Source organism: Desmodus rotundus, chromosome 4, assembly GCF_022682495.2.
Source record: "Desmodus rotundus isolate HL8 chromosome 4, HLdesRot8A.1, whole genome shotgun sequence".
Lineage (NCBI taxonomy): Eukaryota > Metazoa > Chordata > Mammalia > Chiroptera > Phyllostomidae > Desmodus > Desmodus rotundus.
The window spans coordinates 108518533-108534703 of record NC_071390.1 but is presented as its reverse complement, the minus strand read 5'-3'; the positions used below and the strand labels follow the sequence as shown (position 1 = coordinate 108534703).

General features: G+C 40.7%; 1 protein-coding gene across 5 annotated transcripts in view; it reads right to left on the bottom strand.

Annotated features, from left to right (window-relative positions):
* Positions 1-4089: 4089 nt before the first annotated feature.
* Positions 4090-16171, bottom strand: part of FBH1 (F-box DNA helicase 1) — a 44500-nt gene continuing 32418 nt past the window's right edge. For all 5 annotated transcript variants that reach the window (XM_024580565.4, XM_045186664.3, XM_045186668.3 and 2 more), the window contains 6 exons: positions 15234-15309; positions 14426-14623; positions 13731-13856; positions 12034-12140; positions 5369-5500; positions 4090-4587 (listed from right to left, as the gene is read on the bottom strand). In XM_024580565.4, the coding sequence (XP_024436333.1) occupies positions 4417-4587; positions 5369-5500; positions 12034-12140; positions 13731-13856; positions 14426-14623; positions 15234-15309 (810 nt within the window). In that variant the 3' untranslated portion in view covers positions 4090-4416. The remainder of the gene's footprint in view (positions 4588-5368; positions 5501-12033; positions 12141-13730; positions 13857-14425; positions 14624-15233; positions 15310-16171) is intronic.

The window sequence follows — 16171 nt, the reverse complement described above, 5'->3', positions numbered from 1 at the left end:
GATTACCTGAAGTCCTCCACTCACATTTTAGCCCACTGCAATTGACCACTTCTAGCCTCACTGAAATTGACCATGCTAATGTCGCCAGCACTCTCAATGTCAGTTAAAATAACACCTGTCCATCTTTATTTTACGTAGTCTCTCTATAGCACTGGATGCTGAAGACCCTTTTGCTTAAAACTGTTCCTCTTTCAAATTTGGTGGCATGTCTATCTTTTGGAATCAATTATTACTTTCTTCACAAAATCCTCTTTCCTTTTTAATCCCAAACCTGATGTCCTTTAGGTTTGCTTCTTAGACCTCTGCTCTTTTCAATCTTGATACCATGCAGGAAAAAGTTCATGAAGTCCCTTAAACTGCCCTGGCTTTGTAGCTCAGTTGGTTAGAGCATCGTCCCAATACAACAATGTTGTGGGTTTGATCCCTGGTCAGGGCACACACCAATGAATGCATGAAATAAATAGAAAAACAAATCAATCTCTCTCTCTCTCTCTCTCTCTCTAAGAATCAATGCATTTTTTAAAAAATTTAAGATCCTTAAACTTAACTACCTTTTTAGTACTTAACTACCACTTATGTACTGAAAACCCTAAAACCTCTATTTCCATCCCAAAGCAATCTGTTGAAGTATAGACCTATTTCCCCAATAGCCCTTTGGACAATTCTACTTGGATTTCTCAAAAGCACCCCGAACTCAACATGTCAAAAACAAGATACATCACTGTTTTTATACAAACCTACTACATCTCCCATTTTGTTTGAATGAAGGTACCCTCAACTACCCTGTAGAACAAGCCAGGAAATTGAAGGTTCTGTTGAGATTCCTATCACTGACTCACCACCTCCATGTTAAGCACTCTCTGAGTCTCACTGAGGCTACCACTTAATCTCAAAGCGGAAGTTCTCCAGCCCTGACCGGTGTGGCTCCATTGGTTGCGGTTCATCCCATACATGCCTAGGTTGCAGGTTTGGTCCTTTTTGGGGCCTGTATGAGGGGCAGCCAATAGATGTTTCTCTCTCACATCAATGCTTCCTTCCTCCTATTTCTCCCTCCCTCTCTCTAAAAAATAAATAAATAAAATCTTCAAAGTAAAATGGAAGTTCCCAAAATCACTTATAGGGCTTGTTAAATACCAATTGCTGGATCTCAGTCTCACAGTTTCTGAGCCAGTAGGTCTGGGGTGAGGACTGAGAACTCTGCTGCTCACCGGGGGACTACACTTTCAGAACCACTAACCTATGTATCCACCACCCCCTCCTCACCAGTCCCACTTCAAAGGCTTTGGTCCAGCCCATCAGCTGTCATTTCTTGCTGGGATTACAACTCTTAACCTCTTAATTTATCTGATCTTCATAAAACATCCTCCAATCTACAACTGGAATGTTCTTCCTTAAAAAAAAATCACATCTTAAAATTTTTCAATGATTCCTCATAATTTCTCAGCACACCGCTCAAACTCCTTGGACTAGTGTTCAAGGCCCTTTACTACCTGGCCTCTCATTAGCCCGCTAGTACTGAAGAAGATACACCCTAGCCACATATGCCTCTTATTTCCTCAAGCTTTTTCTACAGTTTCGTACCTTTAGTGACTGAAGTTTCACTTGCTGGCATTCTGTGATATTTTAAAAGATCCATACACCAATAGTTTAGGTTCGTCTAGTACCATCACCTCATTATTTAAAAAAACTCTTAAAATCTGAAATATGTCTTGAGAATAATTATGTGAAGGACAAACTAATATAGAGTCTACAATACACTATGATATTTTAATACTCCTCTAGCAAGAATAATTTTTATTTTATGCAAATACCTTCTAAACAAATGGAATATGACAAAACATTAATTTTCATATAGGTAACTGCATCAGAGTATCTACATACATGATAAAAATCAAAGAAGATAAAGACAATTCAAAAATGCTTTCTCTGAAACAATAAACTAGAACTTACTACCAATATATTGAAGATTTTTAAATTTAAAAAGATCTCCTCTAAGTTATCAATAAAAGTAATTATCCAAATATTATTGAACCAAAGAAAAATATTGGGAACTAACTTTCCTTATATTCTCCCAATCACTGTGGGGCAATTCTGAAGAAAATCCTGCACAAAAATACAAGGTTGGGCAAAAACAGGTTTACAGTTGTGAGTCAAAGCAGAGTTAATAAAGCTACTGTAATAATCATAACTTTCATTTTTTTATGAACTGTAAACCTACTTTTGCCCACCCCTGTATATTCACAGCTATATGAAATCATGGGAGCCTCTTATTTTAAAGACTATACTTTTTAAAAGATCTAACATATTTTCATTTTCATGTAGTTAAAAGTTTATTTTTTGATAATGTTTTTATTCTCATCTAATTGCTTATATTAAAATAATAGACATTTAACATTTACTTTAAAAATTCATAGTTTACTAGGTATTTAAAAATGCTTTTCTATTTGAAACACACCAAATATTTAGTTGTACTGATTTTTTAAAAATTCTTTAAAAATGAAATACCAGTACTAATTCCTAGATTCTGTTCCTTTTCAAAATAAGTACCAAAATACTAGTACTGACTGACATTTTGTTCTTGTAGGGCTATTACCACACACATCCTTTGTGCCCTTCACGTTGCTCCTTCTTCCCAGAATTTTCTTCCACTCTTTAATGGCTGCTATTTAACACAGCTGCAGCACCACCCTTTTGGGGCAGCCTTTGGCCCTGGACTCCCGTCCCCAGAGCACTTATGCAGCCCTGCCTCCAAACACTTTCAGCTCGAACTGCAGTTACACCGACTGCAGCCTCCTTAGTCAGGGGCCACGTTTTGATTCCATATACCCACTCCCGTGGCTCCCGCCACACCACAGGTGCTCAGTGAAGTTTCACTGAGTTAATGAGTCGTCTTCCCATAGACAAGTTGCTTCCTCTCTGGTTGGCAAAACTAGATTTCCACGAAACCTGTTAATGAGCCATCCCTTGCCACCTTTCCTCCAAACCACTCTTTTGAATGACACTGAATACTGTGACCAATCTAAATTCAAATAACTTCCTTTCACCTGCTTTTTTATTCCAAATTATCCATAAGCATCAAATGAAGCTAGGCCAGGAATGTCAGCCAAGTGGATGAAACCTCTTCCTCATTAAATTTGTCTTCAGGTCCAATTCTGTGAATTTTCCTCAATATGCAAACACTGACTTGGCACTCACCCTTGCCAAGCACCCCTGGCCCAATCCAAAAGCATCCTTGCTGTACTCACCGCCCGCTCTCTAAGCTCCACTAGAGCCCTGAGGTAGGAGAGGTCAAAGGGAGGCTGCAACAACTGAAGCTCTGAGGTTGCTCTCGGATGCCACTCAGCTGGATCAGACACCAGATGTGGTGAACTCTTTGGGCAACGGCATGCCAACGCCCCTCACCTGCCATCTACATTCCTGAAGTGTTATATGGCGAAAATGTAAAAATACCAGATCCATGTACATCTAAGCGATGTGTATTTTTCACTGGTTTCTATCACAATAGCTTTATTAAAACCACCCAACCAGCCAACCAGGCACCGACTTTCCATCTCTGCCTGTTCCTGTTCCTCCACGCCCAAGCCCTTGGCTGGCTAACTCCACTTCCCTCTAAAGTATTTTTTTCTTTTGCTTACAAATTACTAGACAATAGTAAGCTATTTTCTGGTGTTGCTCAGTAATGCCTGGATTGATTAATTTATTTATTTTTCTTTTTACCTTTGACCCCTTTCACCCACTCCCTCTCAGGTATTTCTGATCTTTAGTTCTACCTGTGGAAACACAAGAAGTCTTGCTATTGTCACTTCGCGGTTGTCTTTTTCTGTAGGATGTTGCCTCCTCGTTTAGACTGTGAACCCCATGATGACAAAAGCGTGCATTACGTCTCATACAAGTGTGCATCTCCCCAGCACGTAAATCTCATTTTTGAAGCGGCAATTGTCACCCTGGATACTAAGTCTCATATTCTGCTTGGTGTGTCATGTGAATAGTGACCGAGCTGTTAAAAAGAGTGAGTGAAAAAAAGAGAAAACTGGAAAGAGAAAAAATTCAAAACAGCAGCGCTGAAGGCAGGTGTCACACAGGGGTATGTCAGTTCTACAATGCTTGTTTAATTGAAACCTTGTAATAAAAGTTTACATACATAAAATGTTGTATTCTTTTTTTTTCTTTTTTTTATCAAAAGAACTTCCCTCTTGTCCCCAGCCTGTGTGCATGGAGGAGGGACAGTGGAAATCGGCAACCTCTAAGGAATGGAGAAATGGCAGGTCCAACTCTGGTTGGCTTCATCTTCCTCAAAAATGCTCTGTGAGTGAATGCAGAGTCTCAGGTGAACGAGAACCCTACCTACTGGCTTTCTTCAAGTAACTGGAGTGTACGCAAGGCAATCTGTACCATGGACAATGCTCCTCCTGGCTTTCAGAAGACAAGGAAAAGCAGAGCTTCGTGTCTGGGCAGCACTATGTTCTCGATGGTGCGTTCCATGGAGTGCACCTGCTCCGGGGAGGCGGTCAAGAAGGCCAAAGGCCCGATGCGCTGTTCTGCACAGGAGTGGCAGAGGTGGCCACCCTTGTTTTCCTTTCTGTTGCTCTGTAGAGAGGGATTAGGAAAAGGGGGAAAAGGAACAATCAAAAACAAGAATTTTCCACCAAGAAGTGCTGAATTGCTGTCGCAGTGCCAAGAAACTTTGTGCTATGATTCTGATACTTGCAGATTTGTGCAAACCTCTTAGGTAATACAGTCAAACCTTGGTACTCATTGGCTTCAGAACTCACCGAACCCTGTACTTGTGGCATTTTGACAAGAAAAAAATATTTCAGCCCTTGGCGCTTGCTCGAGACTCATCTCACTTGCTAGAAATTGGATGAGTCCCAATGCTGCCCCACAAGAGAAAATGCTTCATCACTTGTCGCTTGCTCAGTACTACTTGTCAGTGTCAGCACTCGTCATGAGTTCTGGAATGAATTAACGATGAGTACCGAGGTACTACTGTACTTCCCACTGCACAGTCATCTAGAGTAGACTCGACTCTATCAAATTCCCTTACAGCAGAAAACAGAATTATTAAGGCAAGGGACAAAGAGCCAAGAATAAGTTAACCAGGTAAGTAGTTCTCCTCACAGTGGTGGTCACACCCCAACCTCTCAGCCTGTGCTGTCCATACTGATTATGTTATCATTGTCTCTGATACAGAGGTAGATCTGGCATCTCCCTGTGGCTTACATATGAAAAGTCCATGAGAGGGATTATATCACTTTCTCTTTTACCTCCCTCACCCACAGCCCAGAAAGCACTGAGCCCACATGCAATAAAACAAAAAAGACTGGATTAAATTCTACAGAAAGCCAGAGCTGCATCTAAAACCACGTACATAAGTGATGGGGAGCTTCTTCATGGTGAGCACGGTGTCCGCTGGGATAGTGTTGTTGCACTGCCCCACACAGCAGCGAACCACTCCTGTTTTTAAAACGTTACTCGTCAGCTCTGCTTGCAAGAAGTACTCCTGGAAAGAAAAGAGCGAGAAAGAGAATGATAGAAATACCTCTGCTACATTCTACTTGGAAACTCTTAATAGCTAAGGAGCTGGAAACACTCCAACTCCCCAAATCTTGCTGCTAGATCTGAAACTGCCTTATGGCTTCCTTCCTAGACTGTAAATTCTGTGAGATCACAAAGCATCTTACTTGTTTTGTTACCAAAACCTCCTAGCACTAACTACAGTAAGAACAGGGTTCTCTAAATTGGTATTTGTCAACTGAATGAATAGGTAAATCAACTAATTAAGCCACCCACATTCTTTAGCGATATCTTGGATGCCCGATACTTTCACAGGTATAAAGACCAGTAACTGCAGGGAAACACCATCACTCAAAGAACTGTTAAGGGCATACATCAAATTGTGTCACACACTGGCAGATGGACCACTGCCAACTGTTGCAAACACAATCACAGGCGAAAAGCTTCACTGGAACCCCTGGCTTTCAGGAATCCAAAGGCACATGATACCACCACCTACACCTCCCTCCTTAAACCATGTCAGGCTGTTTTGTTTTTAAATGTCTTGCTTCCCTACTAGCAGTCAGGTCCTTTGCTCATAAAGCACTGTACCTATAATCCTCACCAATGATTTCTTAGGAGTGATATTGTCCTCGTCCCCATTGCATATATGAGGGCGCGAGAGCCAAGAAATTAGGTCACTCGTGCAGAAGATCAGAGCTAGACTGCAGCAGATGTGAGTCTCAAGACTGGGTGTGCCTAAGTCCAGAGCCTGTGCTTTCAATCACCAAGCAACAGAAAGTCTCTCCATTTCTCTTATCATCTCCAGATACAAAGCTAAATTGACTCAACAGCACTTCTATCATGTAGAAAGTGCTCAAAATTACTGCCGAATGAATGAGCACAGGTATGCCATGACCACACACAGCTCTGCTGAAAATGCCAGTTCTCCCCTCGATATCTCACTGCTGGAGCTCAGTGTCTCAAAGACAACTAACCACCTTTGAGTGTCCCCTCTGCTTTCCCCAAATGACTGTAGAGCAGTTATTTCACCAGTTCCACGTGGCCCTTCATCTCCCTCCTCAGAGGTGCAGTCAACAGAAGTACAGCGATAAGCAGCTCACCCAAAGTCACAAAGTGTCAGCTAGAAGAACTGGGGTGTGAACGGAGGCAGTCTGATCTGAGGCCTGATTATGTTCAGCCTCACAATGTGAGGGGGTGCTGCTTACATCCACTCAACAAACACTGAGCGCCAACCATGTGCCAGGCACTATTGCTGGGATATGCCTGTGAGATTTGGATTAAGAATCTAAGAAGCTAGGAGGCTAAGAAGCTATTTCCGAGCAACTAGCATAACTCCATGTCATTTTACAATTCGATAGTGTAGTGATTCCCTTCACTTCCTCAAAACCTAAAATAAGCAAAGTTACAAATAGATTCCTGGTGATTAGCTAGATTTTCTAAGAAAGTCGGAGAAAAAGTAGGCTGGCTGCCCTGCTCTTGGTTACAGGGGAGACCAAATGGTTTATCACTCTATGTAGTGGGAAACAATGGCTCACTTTTGTTCTAAAACCTCATCATGTATGACTATACTATTCACAACGTGCTTTCACATTCTCTAAATTATTAACCCTCCTCCCCTCCGTCAGAGCCTTTGAGATACCCTATAGCCTTCCTCTCTGAGCAGAAGGTGAACTTAGCCACTTCTGAAACAGGATGTCCCTAAACTGATTCATAGGCTATGATAAAGAAAAAGCAGAAGTACTCATACCTCATCCAAGGTCTCTGAGACTTATAAACATCTGTTCACAAAATGGGCCATGTATCTGGGGGTTCCACAGAGCACCCTGGGGGCCAACAAATGTTTCCCAACCCCGTCTCATAAGGGGCAAGTCTCTCTCTGGTTTCCATATTCTTTATGAAGAAAACTCATTTCCCTCCAAGAATGTATGCTGTACCCAGTTGATAAGCTTCCAGTTAGCTTTAAAAAGCCTATTTGACTATTATACATAAATTGGTGGGACTCTAAGGTATACAATCTCTGTGAAGGATTTGGCAATATCTAGAAAAATCACACAACTATTTATCTTTTGCCTAGAAATTTAGGTTCTAGAAGTTTATCCCCCAAAATGCACAAGCAAGAATAGAAAATGACTATGCATTGTGGCATTATTGTTAAAGCAAAAGGTTAGAAAGAACCCACTATCCGTCAATGAGAAACTGCATAAATCACGATGTGTCGACACGGTGAATGCTACTCAGCTGTGTAAACGAAGGAGAAAGAGCTTCACAAACTGATAGTGCTTCCGTGCATATTTCTCGGTGACAAAGTGAGATACAGAGCATTATAAATAGAATGATACCTTTTGTGAAAAAGGACAATATAAAAATATACACATTTTACAAAAAAAAATACTAAAGAATAGATCAAAAACTAATTTAAAAATAAGCTATTAATGACAGAGGGAGAGAAAATCTGGAGGGGACAGGGATGGGATGAGACTTCTCTGATGTATCTGTTACAAAATTTTGATGTTGAAAACATAAATGTCCCACTCATTCACAACAGATAATTAAGTCAAAAAGAAGCCAAGCAATTCCCATAGGGATTATAAACAAACAAATGTATATCTAACTGTAATTAAATTGATGCTCAAACTACAGGGGGAAAAAGACTTATTTCAATTGCCTTCAGATATGATATTCTGCCCTGGCTGGTGTGGCTCAGTGGATTGAGTGGTGGCCTGTGAACCAAAACGTCCCTGGTTTGATTCCCAGTCAGGGTACATGCCTGGGTTGCATGCCAGCTCCCCAGGTGGGGGCGTGCAAAAGGCAACCAGTCGATGTTTCTCTCATACATGAATGTTTCTCTCCCTCCCTCCCTTCTCTCTAAAGATAAACAAAAGTTTTTAAAAAGAATATGATATTCTGACTATACATCCTTAGTGGAACTTGGAGAAATGGGGCTGTTAGGAAATCATAAATTCCATTCAGCATTCACTAATATTGGTATTATTTTAAAATATTTTATATATGGTAGAATAGTATAAATAAGCAATTAATAAATACTGTTTAGAACCAAGATTTTCAGTGTAAGAGAAAAGCTTCAAGTATAAAAGAAGTAAAAATCCCTTAATGCTCATCTGACTTGGATTGTAGAACTAAACTGATAAGAGTTCTAATGTAAATGGCCTCCGGCTCCGACAACGCACACACTGTGCAGCCTCACAATAATGAAAGGATGAAGACGGTGTGTGCCCAAATGTTTTTCTTACTCATATTGTTGGCGGTGCACACTTGGGAAGAAACTGTGAGAAAAAGTAAAAAAAAAGTCCTCATGGTAAAAGCTGGGACGGTAGCTACTCTCTTGAGGGCCCGGTGGGGGTGCTGATTGTGAGGGGCTCCCTGGAGCGCAGCTGGGACAGCTGGTAAATCCAGTCTCCTGACCTGGGTGAACAGCCAATCACCCTAATTGCAAAGTGCACATCTGTCTCCTACATTTGTCTTATACTGAACCACAAAGAGTTTAAACAAAAAGTTGGAATTATCAGTATGAACTCTTGACATTTCCTTCTTTTCAAATATATGGACTTTCTAGTTCTGTCTACTAAAAAGTTGAATAATCTTAGCATCACCAAAAGGGAGATCACCTGATATCATTGTCTTCTAATGTGAGGCAATACAGCAAAACCCCTCTCTGACCCCCAAATAAAGGATTCCTGCCAGAAAAGTTAAGCCTGAATCTAATTAAGCCTCTAGGACCAACTTCTAGTCACAAGAAATCCAGGGAAGGTAATAGTAAAATAAGCTGTACAATCACACAAGGAAGCAAATCTGGAATGTGAAACACTATGTAGGAAAACTGACTCAGTTTCTGCAAAAACTCAGAAGCATTAAAAAGGAGCAAGGGGATCTTGACCACTCTATATTAAGAAACTTAAGAGACCTAACAACAAAATGCATGATTATTAATTGAGCAGTAGAGGCTACATGAAATTATTGTAAGTTTTATAAGATGATAATGGCTCTTTGGCTATGAAAAAAGATGGCTGATTTTTTTTAGAGATGCATACTCCAAATATATACAGAGATGATTTGCATATGGTAATTTAATATATCATTTTCTCAACTTTCAAATGTCTCAAGTTAAAGAAAAATTCTATTTCACCTATGTTATGAAATTATATTACTGCTCTACAATACCTCCATTAAAAGTTACCAACATGAGCCCTGGCTGGTGTGGCTTAGTGGATTGAGTACCAGCCTGCAAACCAAAGGGTCACTGGTTCATTTCACAGTCAGGGCACATGCCTGGGTTGCAGGCCAGGTTCCCAGTAGGGGGCACACAAGAGGCAACCACACACTGATGTTTCTCTCCCTCTCTTCCTTCCTTCCACTCTCTCCAAAAATAAATAAATAAAATCTAAAACAAAAGTTAATAACATGACAATTTGGTTTTGTTACAGATCTAACCACTAATGTAACACTATTTCTATGGGAAAAGCATACTGCAGGTATATTCAAGATCAAAGTTTATATAAAAAGTTATGTGATAGGTCTAGATTATTTGTACATAATAATTATTATTCTACTCTACTCCCTAAAACTAGGAAAAGCCACAATTATCTCTAAACCAGAGGTCAGCAAACTACAACTTGGGGGCCAAATCCAGACCAGCACCTGTTGTAAATAAAGTTTATTGAGATGCAGCCACACTCATTTATTAATGAATCCCTGTGGATGCTCTCTTACTACAACAACAGAGCTAAGTAGATGCAACAGAGACACCATGACGTGCAAAGCTAAACATATTTACTGTCTGGATCTTTACAGAGAAGTTCACAGAGCTCTGCTCTAACTCATCTCCAGTGGTGTCCCAGGTGCCACTGAGGATTCGACCAAGGAAAAAGTCTTCAGTAGAAGCTGTGCCACGTGAGCTGCCACACGATGTCACTCAAGATGAGGCCCAGGTGAAGCAAAACTGCTTGGGAAAATATGCAGCTGATTTCAAAATCCAGAAACATTCTTACTGCCAAGTAGGCTCGACTCAAGAGAGGTATGGGAAAAAAGTGAGGAGGAGGCTTGAAAGAACAAAGTTCAATAAAAATGGAAGGTAATCAGACTTAGGCAAGAAGCTTTTGCTGTTCTGACTGGTCATACAGAGAGTATTTACCTGCAAAGTTATCCCTTTTAAGCTGATATTCTCCTCCTCAAAATGTGAAGAGAAATGCTATTTGCTTACTTGTCTACTGTCTTTTCACCTACAGTACTGGCTCTGTGAGGGCAGGAATTTCCCTTGCCCACCACTGTAGCTCCAGGGCCTAGAGATGTGCTTGGCACATAGGCACTCAATAGGTATTCAAGTCTGAAGGTCAGGGTTTCGTTTTACCACCACTTAACAAATTTGAGACTGTGAATACCATTTATTAAAAATGATTACTGTCCCACACCTCCACCCCATCCAGCGGTTCAAAGGCACTGGTAGCAATGCTTAGATTCTGCAGCTCCACGTACTCTCCGCTCCTTGAGAGAACACGCAATATGACACTGGGACTAAGTCATCCTGCAGTACAAAATCTTACATGTTTTGGAAATAGGTAAGGATGAAGGAGAATTTTTAATAACTCCTATATTTATGTTTTAGATCTCAGGCTTAAGCATCTATGGTTCAGCGAAAGATGGACTAAGTAGTAACTGTTAGCTCAAATTTCCGTTCTAATTTCCAACAGGGTTGTAGAGTTGGCTTATACCCCAGCCTGTGGAAGGCAGAAAGGCAGTGGAAGTGGGAGAGTGCGGGAGAAGGCTGGTTTGCTGGGTACAGGGTGAGTGCTGACACTTTCCTGCATCTTACTCAGGACAAGAGGCCAGATGCAGTAATACTCATTCTCCCCGGCAAGGACATGTTCTTTTCAGAGAAGTCTATTGGTGGCAGCAGCAGTTGCCAGTTCAAGAGAAATTAGGGAGTGAGAGGGAGAACGTTCAAATGCAGAAAACATTCTTGCTTGGTTTTTTTTCCCCCTAGAATGTTGAGCACTAATTGAGTAAGGGAGAAATTTAAAAATACACGAACATAGTTGATATTTTTTAAAAGAACTTTAAAAAAGAAAATCCTCAACTGACCATATGTTTACTGATTTTTAGAGAGGGGGTGGGGTGGGGAGAGAGAAACATTGATGAGAGAGAGAAACATTGATTGGTTGCCTCCCATACATGCCTTGACTGGGAATCGAACCTACAACCAAGGTATGTGCCTTGACCGGGGATTGAACCCTCAACCTTTTGGTGTATGGGACAATGCTCCAACCAACTAAGCCCCCAGGCCAGGGCTAAAAGAACTGTTGAAACTGAATTAGGAAAGAATTTAGAAGAGAACCCACGTTTTTGTTTCTTTAGTTAGGACACCTCCTGCTCTAGCAATAGGCCTCTGTGCACTGAAGAAATAGAAGCCCTTCTCTTCCAACCCAGGGTATGTTGATCCCTTATTCAAACCCAATAAAATCCAAATGTGTTGAACTAATTTGTGCTACCAGTTCCTCTTACCCCAGCCAAAGTCAAGATGTTCTCCAACGATTTGGTCATGATGAGCTGCTTCTTGGCACGAGTCACTGCAACATACAGTAAATTCCATTCATCCTCAGAAAATGACTCTAAAGATAAGGTAAAGGGGGGAAATATATCAACTCAAAAGCCTGCTCACAAAAATTTATGTTCTCACCTAAATGTTAACCACCACTCATCCAGCCCTACAAAAAAAAAACCCCCAAAACAAAAAAAAACACTCAAGATTTGCTGGCTACATATACAAAATTTTTCTACAAACACCAACTCCAAAAATAAACAAAAACCTAAAGACTAGTGGCACAAAATACTGAGTTTTAGTTAGTGCTACTACTGGTAAATCCTGAGAACTGGTTTACTGGTCAGTCAACACCTGTGATGGGCCCAGTGTGTATTTTTTGTACATTTTCCCAGTTTCCCTCACAACCCTGTGGGACTGATAGGGAAACTGAGGCTTAAGGAGGCATTTGGACAAATAGGCCATGGCTAATCAAGGGTCCAGGAGTTTAACCCAAGTCTCTAAAACCCAAGTTTTTTCCTTTTCCTGACACTTTCTTACTTGGGCCAATGGGGAAATGCCTTATGTTGTTACAGGACAACCAGAGAGGAAAAACAAATTACAAGTCTTTAGTGCCTACCTTACACCTCAATTCTCTCATTTACAATACCTAGCACAATGGTAAAAATTCAATAAAGAGCAGTTAATCTGTGAATGCACTAAAAACCATTACATTGTATACTTTAAATCAATGGATGGTACGGTTGTGAATCACACCTCAAAGAGCTGTTCATATATATATATATATATGTGGGGGGGGTATATATACATATATATATGTATATATATACGTATATATACCCACACACACTCATATATACATATATATACGTTTACACACACACACACACACACATAAATGTGTAATGATCAGCAGAGGGGGAAAAAGGTAGTAGTATATTAAATAAACTTCTCTTCCCCAATATAAAGCAACTGATAACTCTCTATGGCCATTTTCCCCACCCCACTTTAATTTATGCTCAATACCATAACTTTCTCTTAATTTTATGAATATATTCATTAGTATAAGGAGGTTTTAGTATTTTTATTTTAGCCCACCAATGTATGCTATGCCCCAAATTCTGAATCCACAGTTATCTGAGAGTTTTTGTTTCTAAGAAAACTTCAAATGATTTTATTTTAAGATTTAAAACTAAAGCAATAGCACTTATGCTTAGTTTAACAACTAGCCATGAGTATAAATTTATACAAAAGCAGACAAATAATAGAGTGCTTTTATGATTTTATGACCTCTTTAATAAAAGGAGAGTTAGTTAAAGAAAAAAAACACTTTGGTGGGCAGGTAAGCGGTACATTTTAGAGCTTTTACAAGTCTGATGGTGAAAACCCAAAGCCGAAGAGTTTAGTCTGCCCCTGCAGACTAAACAGGGACACTATAAATGGAAGTGCCCCTGAGGCAGCACCAAGAGAGGTAGGCTCTGGAGGTACAGTTTCTAAAAAATGTAGTATATGAATAACAAATTTAAGACTGGGAGGTGCTTTTTTTTTGCTTCTAGGAGAATCCTTACAAGAGGCTACACCACCCAACAAAAAGGAAGGCATCCCAAGGAAGAGTCTCTAGTCAACTCTTAAAGAGCATCCTCAGTGCAACCAGTCTTACCAACTCTAAAGTGGGGCAGCTGGGCAAGGTTGTGCCTGGCGCAAGGCACTTTCACAAAATCATCCAAAACGTGAACGGTATCAAATTCCAAGCCTTTGGCTTTGTGCACAGTACCCAAAATGTACTCTGGAATAAAAACACAGCAGAGCGTTAGATGGGGCAGAGACAGGAAGAGAAACAAAAGAAAGGGAAAAATGTACTCTTCCTAGTGTACCCTTAAAACTCTAACTTTGTTTTCCCACCTGTGTGTCGCTTTGTGGGAAAAGGAGAGAGGAAAATACAGCCAGGAAAAAAAAAAAAAGAGGGAAAATAGAAAAATAAAAAGATGAAGGGAAAAGTAGAAAAGTCATTGCAGGTCAGTTAATGCATCTCAGATCCACCTTCCAGAGCTCACAGTGACCTGCCCACCTTCTATGCTTCACCTATGAAGGGACAGAGGCCCAGAAGAGGAGTGAATGGTTTGCCCAAACTCACGCGGCAGCAGAGTTGGGACCAGAAAGTCCCATTCTACCAGCTTGGAGGTGGAGCAGAAGCAGACCCCTAAGGAAGAATGGCAGCTCTGCTTCCTACTCTTAGGCAATGCCAGGAACGCAGCAAAGTCGCCCTTGACTACACGTGATATGCATATAGGCAAGAAGCATCAGAAGACCATCTGCTCCTTCTCCTGGTGGGAAGTGAAGAACTGTTTTCCTTACCTGCAAAGTCCAAGTCTTCTATGTGGCATTTTTCTATCCTTTCCACCAGTTCTGGAATCCTGATGTTATACTTTTCAACGACAGCAATCTTTGCTTCAAGCTCCTTATCCTCGGCTGCAGTCACATACCTCTTGAAGCCACTAAAGCCTTCTTTGTGCGCCCATCTTCTAATAAACCTGTCTCTAATAATGAGGTTTCCTATGGAAAATACGAACACAAGTTAATGCGATACAGGCTACACTGACATACAGTGGCAGCAGCTACACATTCCTAACCAACAGCATAAGTGAATGGTCTGAAGATTGGGAGATCCAGGTTCTAGTCCCGACTACATCACTAACCGACTGTGTGTTCCTGGGCAAGTCAGTGAAATGACCTGTGCTTTAGCCTCTCCGTCTCCAAACTGAGGATCAAGAGCCCTACCCTTGAGATCCTTACCTACTTCACAGGGATTTGAAATAGCACAGTAATGAAAAGTGCTATAGAAATGTTAGCAATGATCATTTGGGGCACATGCAGAAGTTTTAATGTGTAAAGTTGCCCAGGCAGACAGAAAAGATGATGAGGGAAGACAGCCTAAGGAGCCAACAATAGAAAAAAATTTAGACTCCTAAAAGAAGGATCTGGAAAAAGCTATCAGTACCTCTGAAAACAGAAGGCCTCAGGCATCCCAGTCTTGATGGGAACAACACTAGCTCCACCCTGCTCCAGAATTAAAAAACTCTTGACTCAGAACTGCCCATCCTTCTCCCATCCCTTGTCACTGGAGTGCTTCCGTCCACTGCACTATGGCCAGGAAGGTACTCACGTTTCTTCCGTTCTTCCTCCGGCTGAAGAAGGATCCAAATATCAATGATTTTGTCCAATCCAAATGATTTAATCCCCTGAAAAAGTTTTTTTGGTGGGATTTTTGAGGTTTTTTTGTTGTTTTTCATTTTGTTTTGTTTTTGTTGTTGTCTTAACAAAACAAAAGTAAACCAAATATAGAGACATGATTTTGGAAATTAGATAGTTTCTTGGAAACAAATCTCAAACTGTACCCAAAGCATAAGGACAGTAGCAGAAAGCTTCATTAGGCGTAATAATAAGCACTAGGCTATAGTTTAGCCTGGAAATTACCAAATGCTAAGGATTCAGGATTACCAAATGCTAAGTTTTAGCTGCTACCCCAAACTCTTTCTATGATTTAAAAACATAGGCAAGAAACTAGCTGCATTTTTTCTTGTCAAAAAGGGCAATTTAAATCATCTACCTTCTAGGAATATAAAAGGTTGCAATGAAGAATAAACGATATCTAAAGACGAAGAGTGAAATATGAATACTTACCATTGTTTCTTTTGAGAAAAGAACTATAGAATGCCTATAGGTCCAGATTATTGTGTTTTAAAAGGTTATTCGGTCCTGGAGGAGAGGGCCTGACCATACCACAGTTCAGCCCAATTCTACCTGGAAGCGTGTACTGAGCACTGGCTGGGGCCCAGCATTTGCACGGCACCAGGTCCCAGTACAGAAGAAACATATGTCAAAGGCTTTATCATCATTTTGAGAATGCACACATAACACATTAACATAAAACAGAGACCAAAAGAAGACAGTATACATAATTGGAAATCAGATGTGATCGTGTACAGTGATCCATGCTACAGGTGATGAGGAGATACAGAGAAGGGAAGAGAGCAACTTACACCGTATCACGCCCAGCATGAATGGTATTCCCCAAGTATGTATTGTTTTCTTACAGTAACA